At 35.1% G+C, this 19,934-nt stretch overlaps 1 protein-coding gene across 1 annotated transcript in view; it reads left to right on the forward strand.

Annotated features, from left to right (window-relative positions):
* Positions 1-19,934, forward strand: part of WASL (WASP like actin nucleation promoting factor) — a 66,611-nt gene that overhangs the window by 40,673 nt on the left and 6,004 nt on the right. Inside the window, exons 5-9 of the mRNA XM_032401654.1 lie at positions 1,982-2,005; positions 8,443-8,611; positions 9,865-9,907; positions 11,389-11,542; positions 16,644-17,164. Coding sequence (XP_032257545.1) covers positions 1,982-2,005; positions 8,443-8,611; positions 9,865-9,907; positions 11,389-11,542; positions 16,644-17,164 — 911 coding nt within the window. The remainder of the gene's footprint in view (positions 1-1,981; positions 2,006-8,442; positions 8,612-9,864; positions 9,908-11,388; positions 11,543-16,643; positions 17,165-19,934) is intronic.

A 19,934-nucleotide genomic window follows, 5' to 3' on the forward strand; every position in this document is an offset into this window, starting at 1 on the left:
CTTTCAGCTGGTACAGGAATTTTGTTTTATGTAGTTCCTAAACTTTTAAGCATGGTGTTTCAGAAGCAGAAAGATCAGGGAGGCCGCTGATTGATCATTGGGTAGTGCTTCATGCTAAGTCAAACTCCAGCCTCCCTTCTCTTTCTTAGATGCATGGAGTCTGACTTTTGGAGCAACAAAGAATTAGTCTGTTTTCTTTTCCTCCCAGTAGCTATTTAATACTGGAAGCCATCTATCATGTTCTCATGCCTTTACTTCTTTAGTTTAGCCAGTTTCAATTTCTTACTCCTCACGTGATGTAGTTTCTAGACGCATCATCCCGAATACTGTGCTCTGAATCCACTATAGATTTTTATGTCTTCTTCAGATGGTCCAGATTTGAAGAAATGATCCAGCTTCAAATACTGTGGTCATATTTGAACACAGTACTCCACAAGTAGTTTTACTAGTTGATACTAAAATACCTCTTGATTTGATTAAACACTGTTCTGCAAGTGTTTCTAGCAAATACCTCACACCAATAGCTCCCATTCTTCTTTGTTCAATCAAACTCTCCCTTTTTTCATATGAATGGCTCTCAAGCCCGGTTAGTGTCTTATTTGTAAATTACTTTTTAGAACTTATCCTCTGAACTTTATATTTATCTCAGTATATTTCCATATCTGTGTTATCAGTTTAAGAAGTATTTCCTCTCTGGTTGCAGAGATAACATCACCTGGGAAATGGGAGATTGACATTCATTGACATAGATAGGACTTGCTTATGTCCAATGTTTCAGAAAGTTACTTCATCAGACCACCAGATGGAGTAATAAATTTGTGTTTCCCATTGCCAGGATTTTTTAACTTGTCCCCCAGTTAAATCCTATTAATTTTAGTTTATGGCTGTTTATAAACTAATTATTATATCCTTATTTATGGGTATTTCTCTTATAATTTTGGGCAATTTTATATTAGAAAATCTGTGGAAATTACATTTGTTTAAAATTCTTCAACCACTTTTGAATTTCTTAAAGCCAAAATGATATCAAACTTGGTATGTAAGAGTCTGAGTGCAAAGGATTGATAGTTCTCCTCGATTTACTCCTTCCTAATCTTCTATAGCTTTTTATTATCATTTTGGTCTGCTTTAGTGATCAGATCTCTCATTACCCTTGCGCTTTCATTGAGTCCCGTAGCTTTGAAAACTCTCCATACGCTGATGCCCCCCCAAATTTGTTGACCTTTCCCCCAACCTTCAGACTTGTTTACTTCAATTGGGCATCAGAATAACCTTCAAACTTAACATGTCTGAGCAGAACATTTGAGCCATGTTCCCTAACCCCAGTTAGACCTGTTCCTACTCCTCTCCACATCTTCCCCAACCTGGTAAAAGGCTCTGCTCTGGCTTACCATGGTCTCTCATAAATCCTATCAGTGAGTCTGTTGTCTCTGCCTTCAAAAACATATCCCGGATCTATTTCTCATCACCTTTGCTGCCCCCCCCCATCTAAGCCCCCATCATCTGTCATCTGGACTACCATAACTCCCTCACTAGTCTCCCTGCTGCCACTCAGTGCCCCCTACGATCTCTTTTCCACATAGTAGCCAAAGTTAACTTTTAAAAACATAGATTAGATTATGTCACTGGCCCTACTGAAAACCCTGTAATAGCTTCCTATCATATATAGAATACAATCTGTATTCCTTACCATGGCCTGTGGGACCCTATATGATCCAGTCCCTGGGTCTCCTTTTACTGTTCTGTTGGCTCACTCTAGTCCAAGCTTCATGATGTTCCTTCATGCTGTTCCCTCCTTAGGGCCTTTAAATATGTTGTTCCCTCTCTTATTTTATTCAGATGTCAGTTCCTAAGAGAAACCTTTCTTAGCCACTTATACATTGATTTAGGAATAAGACAGAATTTAGGTGAATTAATTTTTTTATGTTGATTTTTGTATTGCGTATGTCTAATAATACTATTTTAATTTATTTTCTAACAGAGAAGAGACGAGACCCCCCAAATGGTAAGCTCTTTGATACAAATTATTGATCTAGAAGATTTTGGATGGTTGTTTAATCCTTTTAGAAACATGTATCATACATTAATACTTAATTTTTAATATCTGTGATCAAATACTGTAGTTTATTGTGTCATTTTAAAAATAACAAAGATGAGTCTTAGAAATGTACTATTCTTTGGCTTTTTTATAGGATGAAGGAGGACTATGTAGGGTGAAGATCACTATTACATCTTCATTCTATATTGACAATTGATTAAGTTTAGAAACTGTATAATCTTGACTTAATATCTTCCTTAAAGGTAGTAAATTTTGTGTAGCATACTTGTTCACTTCTTACTTTAAGATTTATGTTTTTTTATTTTGAAATATTATTTCACACTGGTAATATGAAACTAGCCTCTGTGAGACTGAGCACTGACTTTAATGGTGTGTTGAGAAGTAATAGTAGCTGTATATTACCCTCCTTAATTTGATGATGAGCACTTGAAGTATTGAGAATTCATTTTAAAAAAAACAAAAACATGTATACCAGAAAGGTGTACATTCCAAAATGAAAAGGAATTCCAAAATAGAAAGGACAAAGTCCCACATCGTTAGGGCAGAGATTCTCATCCTGGACTCCATAAACCCTCCCTGAAATAGTGTGCTAAATTCTTAAGTGTATATATTTTCTCTGGGGAGAGAGGATGCAGAACTTTCATCGCATTTAAATTGGGTCCCTGACCCTGTGGAGGTAAGGAACCATTGCTCCAGGAACCTTAATTATAATGGAAAATATGGCTTTTTTTTTTTTTTTAAAGCATCTCACATCCTCTCATTAGAATTTAGATAGCTTATTCCAGGAAACAAACAATATGTGACAGCTATTGGTGATTGTTAGGGTTTGTTTCTCTTAATCAGATATATTTCTGATTTTGTCCTTAAATTTGTTTTCCTGATATAAAAACATGAACCAAATATTGCTGTATTAAATTTTGGATTATTTACCTTATTATAATTTTTTTAAAAAATGACTACCTTCAGTAAGACTTACCTTGTGCCAAGTATTGTATACTTTGACTTTGTCTTTTAAGTGGAAATTTTAATACTTTTTTATAGGACTGCAGTGGAGATTAAACGAAGTAATCAAAGTACTTAGCATAGTATGACTAAATACTGGTTATGATGAAGACAATGACAACAATAATTTTAGCAGCTACTATGTAATGATCATTTACTACCAGCCATGCACTGTCCAGCAGTCTTATGAAATGGCTGCTATTATCCCCATTTTATAGAAGAGCAAACAGGGGCAAAGGTGGGTAACTTGCTCAGGGTCACAAAACTAGTAGGTAGAGCAGGATTCAGTCTCAAGCAGTCTTATTCCACAGCCTGGCCCCTTAATCACTATGCTATGTCCATAAGATTTTGAAGGAGAAACTGAGACCTAGACTGGGTAAATAACATGCCTTAAGTTACACAGCTGATACGAGGCAGAGGCAAAGGAAGCAGAAGCAGCTGAGTCAGAAGTCCTTCATCTGTGAACTCTTACAGCAGTGTTAGAATTTTTTTCCCTTGTTGCATGCTCAATATTTTAATCCTTTTGAATTTATTATTCTGCATTCTGTAAGCATGTGTTGAGTACCAGTGGGGAAGGCTTCCTAGAAGTGGCATCTTTGGGAAAAGTAACCTGAGATTTTAAAGTGTAGATGTTGTATAAATAATTAAAGTTAACAATATAAATTACGGAGTTTTCAGTACATATAAAATGTACTTCTGAAGAGGCACCTAATCCATGAATACACAGAATTTGGATTTTTTTTTTTTTTTAAGATGTTATTTATTTATTTGAGAGAGAGAGAGCTCTGAGCGGGAGGAGGAGCAGAAGGGGAGGGAGAGAGGGACAAGCCGACTCTGCTGAGATCATGACCTGAGCCCAAACCAAGAGTCTGACACTTAACCGACTGAGCTACCAGGCACCTCATGAATTTGGTGACAGTGGTGTCTTGCAATTTTATTACTCCTAGTAGGAGAGGTACTCATAATTAAATAGAGTTTCTTTCTCTGTGATTGCTCTTGGTTTTAAATCTTTAGATCTGTAGTTTTAACCCTTCGGCACAGTGATCCCAAACTTCTTTTCATTAAATGAGAGTTTAAAAAAATAGTATCATTAAAAGGCAAAATTATATGGCATGTATTGCCAGCATTTGTATATTTCCTTATAAAATATACATATAATATGGTATTAACATATTACATACACAATAAAGGATGAAATAATTAATAGAAGTTTCCATATTTTTTTTTCCTACAGTGCAGTCATTTGTCTTGCTCTCCCCACTATGTGGAGACTACTGTTTTGAGGGCAGCATATTACTTTTCTGCATTTGGTACACTACTATCAGGCGCAGTGGACACCTTAACCACCTTGCTGTGTCCACGCAGGTGTTTTGTCTTAAATCCGCATTTGGATTATCAGTTTAGTAGACTTTGTCAAATTGTAACTATTAAAAAGACACTTTATGTAGAAGTAACATATATTCCTGAAATGCAATTCAGTGTCTTCCTCACTAACTCCTAATCCATACATCTTTCTTTTTTCTTTATCGGTCAGTCTCACCTTTTAGCTTAGATGCTTTCCAATGATTTGTTCTCAGCTTCATGACTGCTTGACATCAGAGGCCTCTGGGCCACCTGTTTCTCAACTATTTTACCTTGGTGAGAGTTCTCTGCTTTTTATGTAATTAAGGGGAAGATTAACTAGAAATGCTGTTCAGTGAGAATATTAAAAAGCCTTTTCTGTGACAGTTGTCTTTAATCAGAAAATGGTAATTTGTCATTTGACTGTTTTTTTTTTTTAAAGAAGGGAAACAGCCCCCTCCATTATATATTTACTTAGTATATGTTCTTAGGATGAGTACAATTTCATAAATGGAATAATTTAATTTTTACTAGAAGTGATTTAAGAGTATCTGTATTACCATATCTTCCATAAACTTTATTAAAAAATGATTCTGTGCCTTACACAGGTTGTCACTTTTGAAACAAATATTTAATTGGGCTTTAGAACACCGTTTTAAACTTACTTCCAAACATCTTCAAACTCTAAAGTAAGTGACTATTGTCAACAGAAATAACCAAGTACCTAAATCCCATGATTATGTAGGAGTTTTTTTTTTCTAAATTTTGAAAGTTATATTTATTGAATGATGGACTGTTGAACTATATAAATTGAGAGAACTAATTGATAAGGAAATGATATATGATAACATTGGTAACGTTAGCATTATCAATCACCTTATGGTTTGACTTTAGTGTAAAAAGTACAGTAGTAATTAATAGGGTAGTGGACTAGGAACCAAGATAGCAGAGTTCACCTTTGCTTTTGTCACTAATTGTGTGACTTTAGATAGGTCACCTGACTCTTCTCATCCTTAGTTTTCATCTATAAGATGAAAAGTGTAGAAAAACACTCTAATTTCTCAGCTAATACTAATTTTCTGTATATCTGTATAATTTGAATTTTCCTGTATAGACTTAAGTAATGTTTTAATCAGTACTAATGAAATTCATGTATAATGACACTAAATAGCTAATTCAAAGGCTTTATAAACTGCGTGGCAGTAACAATATATCCACACCTCCTTTCTGGGTAGAGGGAGGAGGGGAAACAGTCTGACTACAGTATGAGTTAAACTTTGTTATTCATTCCACATACCACTTATATTTTGTTCCTGTCTTCTTTATCCTTAAACTTGCTTCAGAGATGACTGAATTATTTTCTCTAGTGAGTTATGAATCAGGCTTACAAGAATCTTAACTTTATTAAATTTCCCAGAAAAGAATATATTAGCTTGGATAATTTAAACTATTAAACTTCACTTTACCCAATTCTATTACCATTTAAAACATCCATGGTATAATAATAACTTTTATATAACCTAAAGCAGCAGAAAAATATTTTCATCTTTCTTTTTTTCTAAAAACTAGTAATAGTTTTGTTATTTTTTAAATGGTGAATCTGGTTGCTTCTTTATAGTTGCTCTTAGAGCACCTATTTCAGGAGGGGTGGTAATGTATAAGGAGAGTGCCTCATTCTGATACTCCTAAATCTGTCTTAAGCTAACTCTTAAATTCTATTAAGTATAAAGATAAGAGAGTAAGTAGTGTTTTGTGGCATCTTACCATGGATGGTGTTGCTGATACTGATTTGTAAAGCTAAATAATAAGAGGGAAGGCAGAAAAGAAAGGAAGAGAAGTAAAAACAGATCAGTAGATAAGCCTTTGAGTATGGCACCAATTTAACCCTCCAACACTTGAGTTCTGGGTATTCTCAATAAGTCCCTTACTTTGTGAAACTATAGTAAACACTGAAATCTGGTACCTGAACAAATTTGAAAATCCAGCCTTTATCTACTATTTCATAAGCCTTCTGTATTGCATAACTAACCTTTAACTTTTGATCCAGTCATTTTTATTATTCCTTGACACTGAATCAGCTTATTTTAATGGTCTTATCCATATTATTCACTAGCTTCCATCTTTTTCAAATAACAGTTTATTTCTTGCCGATATGAGCAACTTCCCATGGAATTTTATATGAAAATACAAATAGAACTTTTAGACACTTACATGTAAGTAAACTTTGAATATGGAGGGAAAATAGCTGAATTTTGGTGATATTAAAAATACAAATCTTTCCAAATTGTTTACTTGTCCGATAAGGTGGTAGATGGCTTTTGTAAATTTATTTTAGCTCTATTTCATCTTGATTAGTAGAGTTGAAAGAGAGAACATGGGTTATATATAATTTACCCATTTAGGTAAACATTGTTCTTTCATACAACTTTAATGAATAGGCTGCATTTGAGGTTTTTAATGCAGTTGAAGAAATACAGTCAAATTAGCATTTAGTTATCACCTAATATACATTAGCCTGTAATTTCTTGGGATTTCTGTTTTCCATTCTATGATTGTGTCAGGAGTCCTCAAGACCACCCCACAGCTGATTTGCTAGAAGGACTCAACAGGACCAGGCATATAGTGGGATACTCATGTCAAAGATTTACAATAGTGAAAGGATATAAAACAAAATCAACAAAGGGAAAGACATAGGGGGTTAGTCCGAGGGAAACCACATACAACTTTGCCATAGTCTTCTCCCATTGGAGTCGTGGGGAATGCACATAATTCGTCTAGTAATAAGTTGTTACAACACATGGTAAATGTTGTCTAAAAGAGAAACTCATTAGGGACTCACTGCCCAGAGTTTATTGGGGGTTAATCACGTAGTCCTCCTCTTTCTAGCACATACCAAGATACTAGACTCCCAGAAAGAAAGCAGGTGTTTAGCATTAAGCACATTGTTAGCACAAATAGTTGAGGCACAATGAGCCCATCTTATCAGGTAATGATAAAAACCCTCTTGCAATCCCATTTTCCAGATGCCAGCTCAGAGCAAATCTTACAAGCAGCTCTTTCTAAGGATGGCAGTCTCGGGCCTGCTATGTTAACTGTTTCTCTGTGCAATAGTGGTTGCATTTTATACACCATTTTGAAAGTTGTCATTTATATACTCATCTCAGAGGAATTTTCTAGTAAGAGGTTTTGTCAGAGAATCCTATATTAAAATAGGAACATGTGATGCCATTAGTTAAATTTATAAGGAATTTTGAAATTGAATACATTTCATTTAGACTGTCATGCTTTTAAAGCCAAGGATATTTTTGTGAATTATAAAACAGGTTTTGTATATTATATTTGGTGTCACTACTAAAGGTGCTATTATTAATATCTGAAGATGCTGGAGATTTTCACTGTTGATTCTTGTGGAAGATGAGTGTTTTGAGAATTTTTCCATCTCATTTTTGAGCGCTGTACTTCCAAAGTCAAAGTGTACGTATACTGATAGGGAAAATATTACTGGACTTATATATGGTAGTTTTGGAAAAAATAGTAGTAATAATTGTATAAGTATTTTTTTTCCCTCATGGACTAATAAAGTTGAAACAAAGAAGTAAGACTAGATTTCTGTGTCAGATTTTAAAAAAAAAAAAAGTATATGCTCTTTTTAATTTTTATTATGCTTGTTATGTCATATATACCACTTTACCAACAAGTAATGGGATGTGTGTAAGGCTATTATAGTCAAAATTTAAGGGATTTAGACCAATTAAATTTAAATTCTTACTGAAAATTTTTATTTTCCATGAGATTTAATGTTACAAAAATGTAAGTTCTCTTTGAAATACCACCTATGCTAATGTGTTTAAGAATTTATTATAGGCTTTTGAAATTTTGGCAGTACTTTATCCATTATTTATAAAAAATTAACATGCAACTTTAAAATTTAAATAATTTATTAGTGAAGTGGTCCTACTTCAGAGAAAGATACTTAAATTATAAATTATGAATGTAATAATTGTTATCTTAAATTATATCCTTTTCATATTGTTTTGCAGGTCCTAATCTACCCATGGCAACAGTTGACATAAAAAATCCAGAAATCACAACCAATAGATTTTATGGTCCACAAGTCAACAACATCTCCCATACCAAAGAAAAGAAAAAAGGAAAAGCTAAAAAGAAGAGATTAACCAAGGCAGATATTGGAACACCAAGCAATTTCCAGTAAGAGAGTTCTTTTGTTTTTCTTATCTTTTCATTTACTCACTGCTGCTCTTGGTTTTTATTTACCTTGTTAGAAAATTTTGTTTTCTTTTTTGGGAGGACCCTTATATTTATCATCTGCATACTTTTTTCGCTATAGATTTTGTTGGAGTTGGGTTTTTTTTGTGTGTGTATGTGTTTTTTTTTTTTTTTTAAGGCTATTGCTCAGTAGACTTCCTGTGCATCTTACAATTTACCCTTCTACTCATCAGGAAAGAAAAATCAGATTAAGTTGTTTCTTTAAATAACTGTTGGACATAATGATTTCTCACTTTTTCCCTATAAATGGTATTTGGAAATTGCCTAGAGGCACTGTCTTAGTCCATTTGGGCTGCTATAACAATACCGTAGACTGAGTGGCTTATAAACAACAGAATTTTATTTCTATAGTTCTGGAGATTGGGAAGAGGCAGGCAAAATTTAGTGAGGTTCCACTGCCTGATTAATAGACAGCTGTCTTCTAGCTGTCTTCCTCACATGTTGGAAGAGGGCAAGAGGGACGCCTGGGTGGCTCAGTCGGTTAAGCGGCTGCCTTCGGCTCGGGTCATGATCCCAGGGTCTTGGGATGGAGTCCCACATTGGGCTCCTTGCTCAGCAGGGAGCCTGCTTCTCCCTCTCTCTCCCTCTGCTTGTGCTCTCTCTGTCAAATAAATAAAATCTTTTAAAAAAAAAAAAAGAGGAAGAGGGCAAGAGAACTCTCTGGGGCCTTTTTTTTTAAGGGCACTAATCCCATTCTTGAGGGATCCACCCTCAAAACCTAATCACCTCCCCAAATCCTTACCTCCAAATACCATCACATTGGGGATTAAGTCTCAACATAGGAATTTTTAGGGGACACAAACATTTAGTCTGTAGTAGGCATCAAACCTTTGGTATTTATTTGACATATTTTAAGCATTTTCATATACATCATTTCATTAGCTCATTACAAAATTCCTGTCCTCTCATGTATATATGCTTATATTCTTCTGCTAGTTTGACAGTTGAGGAAATGGATGCTCAGAAAGATTGTGCAAAAATGTTAAAACTCAGTTTTAATCCTGGCCTCCTGACTCCTCACACAGTTTTTCCCTGAATATGGGTATGTCTGTGAGAACTATTAGTTCAGCCCCAAAATTTATTGGTTGGATTGGATTTCATATATTTTATGTTTTAAATGCTTTTTATGTATTTTCTATTTTTTATTTATATGTATTTTTGGTCTACTTCTTTAGGCACATTGGACATGTTGGTTGGGATCCGAATACTGGCTTTGATGTAAGTGTCTTTTCAAGCCATAAATATTATTGCTCTAAATATGTGGTAATGCTGTGGCCTATGGGTAGATTTTTATTATTCATTTTTGTGAATTCTAGCATTTATTTGAATGTGTTTATGTACATATACCACTGAGGTTGGAAACCTTAGTATTGTTCTGTCATTTATGGCTATGTCTGTAAAGACAAAGGTTTTATCCTCCTTGAATTTATGTACTGTAATACAGGGGTGCCTGGATGGCTCAGTCTGACTCTTGGTTTCGGCTCAGGTCATGATCTAAGGGTCATGAGATCGAACCCCGTGTCGGCTCTGCGCTCAGCCAGAGTCTGCTCAAGATTCTCTCTCTCCCTCCCCCTCTGCTCCTCCCCTGCTTGCTCTCTCTCTCTCTCATAGATAGATAGATAGATAGATAGATAGATAGATAGATAGATAGATAAAATCTTATATACTATAATATAAAATTCTTGTGTGTTGACAGCCAAGAGAAGAAAATTATTTCTGTTAACTGATCATTTTAGGGGAATATATACCAAATTACTGCAAAGTACTATAATCAAATTCTGAATATCCAGTTGTTAAATTATCTAAATCTTTTCATTCTATTCTTTTTGGCAGTTTTGTCATTATTTAATTTTTAGCACTATGAGCAAGGTAGGCAACTGCTGGCAAAAATAAGTGTTTTTAACATTTTTAATCTATTTTGGTTGCCTAAATAATATGTATTTCACATTTGACAGATAATCAGGATTTGGAAAAATTATTTTGAAGAGAAATATTTGTGATTGGAGTGGGAAATCCTTCTGGGTTTTTTTTTGTTACTAACTACAATGTTAACTCCACAACATTTATTGAATGCTTCTTTATGTTGGGCTCTGTACAGGATGCTGAAGTTATAAGGAGGTCCTTTCTTCAGATTTTCAAATTGATTTACTTTTTTTGTTTATTTGTGTTTATACCTAAATCTTACTTAGTAACAGGTGAACATTGGAGATGTCTGAATCAGGAATGGGTTAGTAAAACTCTAAATGAGATGACTTCTTTTTGAAGATAGGAAACAAAAAACAAAAAATTTATTGTTGTTCTTATCTTTTCTGTTTTTTAAATAAGAAAGTTTAGTTGGCTTATAAATAATCTAACCATGTTAAAAGTGTATAAATTTAGGGCGCCTGGGTGGCTCAGTTGGTTAGGCGACTGCCTTCAGCTCAGGTCATGGTCCTGGAGTCCCGGGATCGAGTCCCGCATCGGGCTCCCCGCTCAGCGGGGGGTCTGCTTCTCCCTCTGACCCTCTTCCTGCTCGTGCTCTCTGTCTCTCATTCTCTCTTTCTCAAATAAATAAATAAAAAATCTTTAAAAAAAAAAAGTGTATAAATTTAAAATAATTTCATAAAGGACACAGGTGAAAACTAAATTTGAGTTTGATCATGCTTATTTTTAAAAATTGGGGTAGATTTTATAGTTAACAGTTACTTTATCTGTTGTAGCTGAATAATTTGGATCCAGAATTGAAGAATCTTTTTGATATGTGTGGAATCTCAGAGGCACAACTTAAAGACCGAGAAACATCAAAAGTTATATATGACTTCATTGAAAAAACAGGAGGTGTAGAAGCTGTTAAAAATGAACTACGAAGGCAAGGTAACTTTTTTTTTTTCTATTCAGGCATTCAAATCTTTTTTTCCTTGTGAATCTTTTGAGGTCAGTTTCATGGAAGACAGCTACACACGTTCATGTGAACTTTCCTTAAGCAGAATATTTGAATTTATAGATAAGTAGCTTGGCCTGGTTGCTTTGCATTATTTTGATATAACTTAAATTTTGATAAGGTTTTTCTTATTAAAAACTCTTCTTTGCCACCTTATTCATTTGGGCTTGCTTTTCTTCTTCCTAGTTTTTGTGTACTGGAACAAAAGCTCTAGTTAAAGCATTCTTCTGAGGAATTTAACTGTCATTTTAAATTAGGGGTTTGACTTACCTGTATCTTTTTCACTACTGATGTTCATTGGCCTTTCATTCATTCATATATTCAGTAAACATTATTATGTCAGCACTTGTCTTCACTCAGGATATTTAGATATAAATAAACAGTTTCTGTCCTCAGAAATCTTACAGTCTAGTGTGGAAACAGATACTTAAACAAGTGTATAGTCAATAACTGCTATTGTAGAAACACGGTGTTAGTTTTAATGAAACTAGTGTGATGCTAATTTATCTTATTTTTTGAAAAAATTACATTTCCAGAATGGATTTTTAATAACACCTTGGGCATAGCACCGTTGTTGTTTTTAAATGCTCCCAGAGTGAGTCACATTTACTATTAATGTGTTCCTTGACTCTCTTTTTGTCCACTGTTACCACACACTTTGGCGTTACTCTACCAGATGTCACCTGGCATCTCTCTGAGCTCTCTGAATTTATAAGTTTATAAATCTCCTCTTGACATTTACTATACCATCCATACATCTGCCCTTACACCTGAATTCCGGTGACTAAGAGTTGACTATATTAACTTGATTGGGTTTGTTTTTTAAACTTTATTGTGATTGCTTTTTATTTTAGCTGCTTTTAAAGCATCAAATTAGGCAAAGTCCTCAGTTGAATTACCTAAAACAAAAAAATATACAGGCATTAAAAAAACATGCTTTGGGAACAAAGTTAAATTCTTGTCATACTCAAGAACCTAACTCCCAATGTGGAATCTTTTAGACACCAAAGAATTATTTTATAGAAGGTAAATTTTTTCAATGGAAGAGTAAAAAGACTAATGATTTATTAAGGAAATGTTTTCCAGGCAGAACATATGTGTTCAAAAGTATAAAAAAAATTAGAGAAGTTTATGAAGTTGCCTTAAAAATATATTTTGTGAAAAAAAAAAATATATATATATAGTAAAATCTGATCAAATCTCTTGAAACTTGTTTTGTAAAATTATGTAATCAGGTTTTTAAAAGTAGTAGACTTGTGATTTCCAGCATATTTTTTGTGTGTCTGTGCAGTTGTTTGAAGGCCATTAACTGGGGTGCCTGGGTGGCTCAGTGGTTAAGCGTCTGCCTTCGGCTCAGGTCATGATCCCAGGGTCCTGGGATCGAGTCCCACATCAGGCTCCCCCTGCTCAGTGGAGAGTCTGCCCACCCCCTGCTCGTGCCCACTCTCTCACTCTCTCTCTCTCTCCCTCCCTCTCTCTCGCCAAAATAAATAAATAAAATCTTAAAAAAAAAAAATGAAGGCCATTAACTCAATAATCTATGTAGGTCCACCACAGTGGAGTGGTATGTATGTGGGATGTTATTTGACCCAGTGCTCTAAATTATGTATGCTTTGATATGTTTACTTTCAAAGAAGCTAGAGTTCATTTATCCTGCTTCCACACATCCAGTGAGATTATTTGTGCTCTACTCAAACTAATTTATTTCTGTATGAGTCTGAGCTCATATTTCATCTGACTTTAGATAATTGTAATGAAATTATGTGGATATTTTAAAAACACCTCTTACCCACAGCACCATTGTTTTTATTGTTGCTTATTATACTTATTCCTAGTGATTGCTTTTCACACTTGGCGTTATTTCAGTAACCTGTATAAGATATACTTAGATTTTTACATTAATTTGGGTCAGGGAGGGGGTACTTAATATAAATACATACAGTTAGTTCTACTCAGGGAGTTGTCAGTATTCCCATAAATTTAAATTTGTGTTGAGTAGCATTTTGCTGTTTGCTTTACTTTGATGAGAGTACATGAGAGCAGTTCTTTAATGTTTCCTGAATTCTATAATACTATATTTCTTTTAAATATTAGTTATATTTATATTGCTTTATAATTTCTATGTATAATACCTGTAAATGTCAAATATCTAGAGAGTTACCTATTACTCTTTTTTTTTTAATTTTTTTATTGTTATGTTAATCCCCATAGAGAGTTACCTATTACTCTTAATGTTGATCTGCAATAATAATAATTTTTAAATATATGAGCTTTTTTGTAGTATAACCTCAAGACAAGGTTTTTTTCCATAGATGCCAGTCTTTCTTCCTTTTTAACTAAATTTTGATAGTAAGAATTTTTATTGGTTGTAACTTTTGTTTCATATTTTTCACTTTATTTCTTTTTTAGAAATCTAAGAAGTACTGTCATTGTGATTCTGGTGTTTATGGTGACTCATAGAGTTTTGCAAGTCTCTAGGCCATCAGATTTTCTCTTGGTCTGTGTGGTATCTGCTTAGCAGGCATATTTGTGCATGGAAACATCTAACTCCCATTGTGCCCTTTCCTCTCCTTTTTTAATTCTTTCACATTTTTACGTTGGGATAAGGCATGTTTTTTGCATACTTATTTTTATGTAGAAGTAATACGGACTATAAAAAAAGAGAAAGTTGGTAATAGATTTTCCTCATAAAAATATAGAGATGTTTCCAGTCACTTTTCAAGATCATAGAAATGCTGAACTTGTGTTGTACCCAAACTGGATGCAGTTAATAATTTACACACAGTCAGTTAAGGCTTCCTTTCCCCTAGGCAATGATTTAATGTCCATTCCAATGAATAATAGCTAGAGTGCAAATTATTCCAATAAAGTACTTACTACAAGTTCGAAAGAACTTTTATTCTCTCTACTGAAGAAATCGATCATTTTACGTATAAAAGATTGTGGATTCAGAGTCCTCAATGAGACCATGAGAAATGATTTACTAATACTTTTTATAGTAGGATATGGCGGTTATTTTCCTTTTAATTAAAAAACAAGTAAATCATAACTATTTGAAATATAAACCTTAGACTGATTAAAATTGCTGGAAGGAGGGGCGCCTGGGTGGCTCAGTCGTTAAGCGTCTGCTTTCGGCTCAGGTCATGATCCCGGGGTCCTGGGATCGAGCCCCCCCCACATCGGGCTCCCTGCTCGGCGGGAAGCCTGCTTCTCCCTCTGCCACTCCCCCTGCTTGTGTTCCCTCTCTCACTGTGTCTCTCTCTGTCAAATAAATAAATAAAAATCTTTTTCTTTTTTAAGATTTTTTATTTATTTATTTGACAGAGAGGCAGCAAGAGCAGGAACACAGGTAGGGGGAGTGGGAGAGGGAGAAGAAGGCTTCCCGCCGAGCAGGGAGCCCGATGCGGGGCTCCATCCCAGGACCCCGGGATCATGACCTGAGCCGAAGGCAGACGCTTAACGACTGAGCCGCCCAGGAGCCCCAATAAAAATCTTTAAAAAAAAAAAAAGTTGCTGGAAGGATTTGATGTACTGTCCCTATTCAGAGTATACGTAATACATTTATGTCATATCATCCTGGTTTTGCTCTTTTATTACAAAATATGCTAGAAAAGGACTTTGCTTTTAGCAAGTTTAATAAGTCTCCTCACTTTGGATCCAGTGAGAGAATTGGGTGGACCTTAGCTGCAACACTCAGACCTCCAGTGTGCCTTGAATGTAAATCATAGGAACTTTCCTCTGTGATGGCTGACATCTAAGTGGGGTAACTCTCCTGTTTGCAGATATATATTATTTCTACTTTTAAAAGTTTGTATGCAAGGAGACAATACCCTGTGAGTATTGGTCTTTCTGCATATTTTATCTAATGTTTATATTTGGTAGCATATTTCCCATGATTGCCCCAAGTTAAATTAGAAGGTACCTTCTATTTCCTTTGAAATGAGGGCTTTTTCCCCCTCTCTGGTATCATTGTGTTATTGAACATCTAAAGGTGCTTGTTATTTGTAGTTAGGGTTGGCATTTGTATTTTGTAAGACTGTAGAACTATCCATCAATAATACAGTTTATATCAGTAAATACAAATGGTTTTTATGAATTCTAGGATTTCTCTACTCCTAAAAATAGTTAATTTTTCTCTCCAGTCTTTAAATGAATGGAGAAGTAATGAAGTTCATTATTATGTAAATTTGTGTATACTGTTGGTAAAATCATGCCTCCAGAAATATAATAAATGTGTACCTTGAATTTTTTCCTTGTTATATCTTACATTTTTACTTAAGTAGAAAAAGAATGTGAATATCATTAATACCAGAATAGTCTTAATATTTTATTAATAACTTTAGTTTGGTTTTTCAGTGTGTAGAAATTCTCAGTTAATTTATTAATAGTTAGTTGTGTCTTCTGAATAAGTAGTTGAATATTTCACCTGAGTAAGCCTCCCTTACTGCCATCACTAGAATTACTGACCATCTTGTATAGAAAATAGAGACATAAAATATAAACATAAGGTGGCAAGGTTTAAATTTTAAAAGAAAAAGTATTCAATTTGGGTTTAGCTCAGATTAACTTGAATAAACTCTGGTAGGTTATGCTACATCAGCTATTTAATTCTGAATGTAAATTAATTTTATAAAATAACTAAAACAGTTCTTTAAAGAGGGAAGGTATCCATTTTTATGAAAATGTTAAATAATGCTAATTGACCAGTGTTTAGTTTTGTTGTGATATTTTTGTTATTATTTAAGAAAGTGCTTATTCCCTTACCTTCAGAAGTGATCCTGATTCCTAAAAACTAAATTCTACAGTTTTAGCTAATATTTTTCAAGAAACGACAAGAAGGTGATCTTCAGTTGAGTATTCCCAAATAGAATGATATCATCTGTGCTCACATATCTTTGTAAAATAAGATACAAAGATGAGGCCTTTTTTTTTCCTCGTATAGTTTTTTTTATATATGTTGAAGTAAGTTTTTTTTTCCAGTATGATGTTTGTGGGGGGAAAAGTATGCTTTCTTTTTTTCTGTTTTTATTTCAGCACCACCTCCTCCACCACCATCTAGGGGAGGGCCGCCTCCCCCTCCGCCCCCTCCGCACAGCTCAGGCCCTCCCCCTCCTCCCGCCAGGGGGAGAGGCGCTCCTCCCCCACCGCCGTCTAGAGCTCCCACAGCTGCGCCTCCACCACCGCCTCCGTCCAGGCCGGGTGTAGGAGTCCCTCCACCGCCGCCAAATAGGATGTACCCTCCTCCACCTCCAGCCCTGCCCTCCTCAGCACCAGCAGGGCCTCCGCCACCACCTCCGCCTCTGTCGTTGGCGGGGTCAGCAGCACCGCCCCCGCCCCCACCCCCGCCCCCTCCACCGGGGCCGCCACCTCCCCCTGGCCTCCCTTCTGATGGTGACCATCAAGTTCCAACTCCTGCAGGAAACAAAGCAGCTCTTTTAGATCAAATTAGAGAGGGTGCTCAGCTAAAAAAAGTGGAACAAAACAGTCGACCGGTATCCTGCTCTGGACGGGATGCACTTTTAGACCAGATACGACAGGGTATTCAGCTGAAATCTGTAAGTAATCGGTTCTTTTCAGTTTAGACTATCTGTCCTAATGGAATTTTTAAAGTAATTTATAAGACAACTTGGAAAGTCTTTATTTCACTTTTTGCTCTTTCTCTTTCATATTTTTAACTCTTTGAATTTCTGATATTTTTACATATGGTAAAACACACACATTTATACCTATACCAGTGTAACCCATACTTCTGTAATCGAAATATCACCCCAGAAAGTTCCCTCATGCCTCTTTCCAGTTAGTCCCCCTTTCAAAAAGATCACCAGTCTGATTTCTGTCACCATAGATTAGTTTTGCCTGTTCTAGAACCTCAGGTAAGTGGAATATTCCAACATGTTTGCTGTTGTTCTAGACTTGACTTCTGAATAAAATTTGCTTTAAATTTAAAGAAAAATCTTCAAACTATAGAGAAGTAAACTCTACTTATAGACCAATTGTAATCACCTTGGTAAAGGTAAATAACTTTTAGTTATTTTATAAAATATATATAAGTAAACTCTACTTATAGACCAATTGTAATCACCTTGGTAAGTTCAGACCATTACCTTTATGAAAACTAAACTATATTCTAAAGTTCCTGTGTTCTGAAAGTTAGATTAGTAGAAAATCCGACTCTGCAGAGAAAGGAAAGAAATCTCTGTACTGGATGAGGCAGAAGTGGGCAAACTGGTTTTTTTTAAAGGACCACATAGTAAATATCTTAGGCTTGCAGGCTATGTAGTCTCTGTCACAACCACTCAGTTCTGGTGTTGTACCACAAAAGCAGCAGACGATGCATGATTGGATGGGCATGGTTGTGTTCTATAAAGCTTTATTTAGGGACACTGAAATTTGAATTTCATATAATTCTCACGTGTCACAAATATTATTCTTTTGATTTTCTTCCAGCCATTTAAAAATGTAAAACTCATTTTTCACTTTAAAAAGTTCTACAAAAATAGGACACACTAGATTTAGCCCATGGGCAATAGTTTGCTGACCGCTTTTCTAGAACCTAAACTGCCTGCGTTGACATACTTCCTTCTGAGAGTACATGTAGTCTGTCAGTTCCAACAGGAACATTTGCTCTGCGGGCTTCAGACAGGTAACGGACGGTAGATTTTTTTATGCAGTAAATAAAGATGAAAGAAGGGGATTTTGATTGAAAATTATTTTGTGACCTAGGGAATTATGGTAACTTTCTCAATCACCAAAACTTTAGCTAGGAAGAGAATGGTGGATAGGGAACACAGCTAATTGAATGAAAACATTTAAACATTGGCATAGCACAGATTTAAAAAACTCTGATCTTTAAAATGTATCTAGAGCTTTTTCTTACCATGTGATTAAGCTGTGAGCAGTTGTCTCTGCTCCCTCTCCCCCTTTAGTTTAGACTAAAGGTTTCTCAGGAACAGTTGAAGAATTTTGAACAGTTGTTAGTGGGAAGAATTAGTGTCAAAATGACCACAGCCACGGTGAATAACAGGTTTTAATGGAGTCATTTTCAAGCTTGCAGCTTAGAATCTGTGCCACTTAATGTGTCACTCATTCCCACATCTGCCACTCTTAACTTACTTTTTGTTTCTCTTTCCTCTCTCTTCCACAGTCAACTTTGTTTCTTTCTCTCATTTGCTGATACTAATAAGGTGTTATATTTAATGAATTAAGTTGTGTCCTCTTTTTTAATTTAAAAAGTTGCTGAATTAAATTCCCTATTTATTTTCCCCATCATTATTTCTTCCCATCCCAACTCTCTCCCTGTCCAAAAAACCCTGTAAATTGATCTCTGCATTTCTTTTAGAAAAATAAATGTGTGTTCCATTCTAAGTGTAAGCCATCCTTACCCTAAGTAATCACCTTTTTTTTTTAATTAACTGCAGAGTAATATCCTGGAGGGCATGAATCAGTGAATTATTAGCATGCTATATATGTGATCTGAGTCCATAATTTTATTTCCTTTTTAAGAAACCATTCTGTGGTTGAAATTTCTCTGTTTCTTTAACAGTCTATATAAATCATTTGTTCAGTGATGAAAATTACTAACATAAGATCACAGATTTACTATAAAGAGCTGGCAGGAAAGGTGTAAGTATTCACTTACATATATTTTGAATTCCGTGTTCATAGTACCTCGGACAGCACCATGTCTAAGTCAGTGCTTTAGAAAACATGTTTACGGCAGTGTCGTGCTCCTGCAGTGCTCCCTGCCTCGTATTACCAGCTTGCTTAAGGGGAGTCTTTCTCCTTATTGCTGCTATACTTCTTTGAGAGCCTCATGCTGACATTCAGAGCTCTGAAACTACTTCTGTTGTCTTTTTCATTTGTGGTATTTCTATACCAGTAATAGTTAACATCTGGTCTCTAAAAACTTAAATACTAATGAATGAGTCAGTATTTTATGGGGAATTACTTTGACTATTTTTAAAAGAAAAAGATCTGTAAATCCAGAAAGACAAGTAGTATTAGGAGAAGAGTTGTGAAGACCAAAATAAGAAGTTTGCCATAACAAAGTAATTTGGCTGGGGGGGGGGGGGGGGGGGGGGGGGGGGGGGGGAATGACTTAGAATTGAAATGAAACAGCTGTGTGATTTCATTTTTAATTATACCAGTATTCTACCTTTACAAAGGTAATATAATTCCAGAGACAAAATTAACAAAATGAATATTTTGTATAAATGACTGTTCATTTTAGTCAAAGTACACTTAGAGGAGTACTTTCTAAATTTTTTTTCCCTGAATCTCAACAGATTTCCTGTGTTCTCTCTTTTTTAATGAGAGTTGGAATCA

The sequence above is a fragment of the Phoca vitulina genome, unplaced genomic scaffold (genome assembly GCF_004348235.1).
Source record: "Phoca vitulina isolate PV1807 unplaced genomic scaffold, GSC_HSeal_1.0 scaffold4, whole genome shotgun sequence".
NCBI classification, from domain to species: domain Eukaryota; kingdom Metazoa; phylum Chordata; class Mammalia; order Carnivora; family Phocidae; genus Phoca; species Phoca vitulina.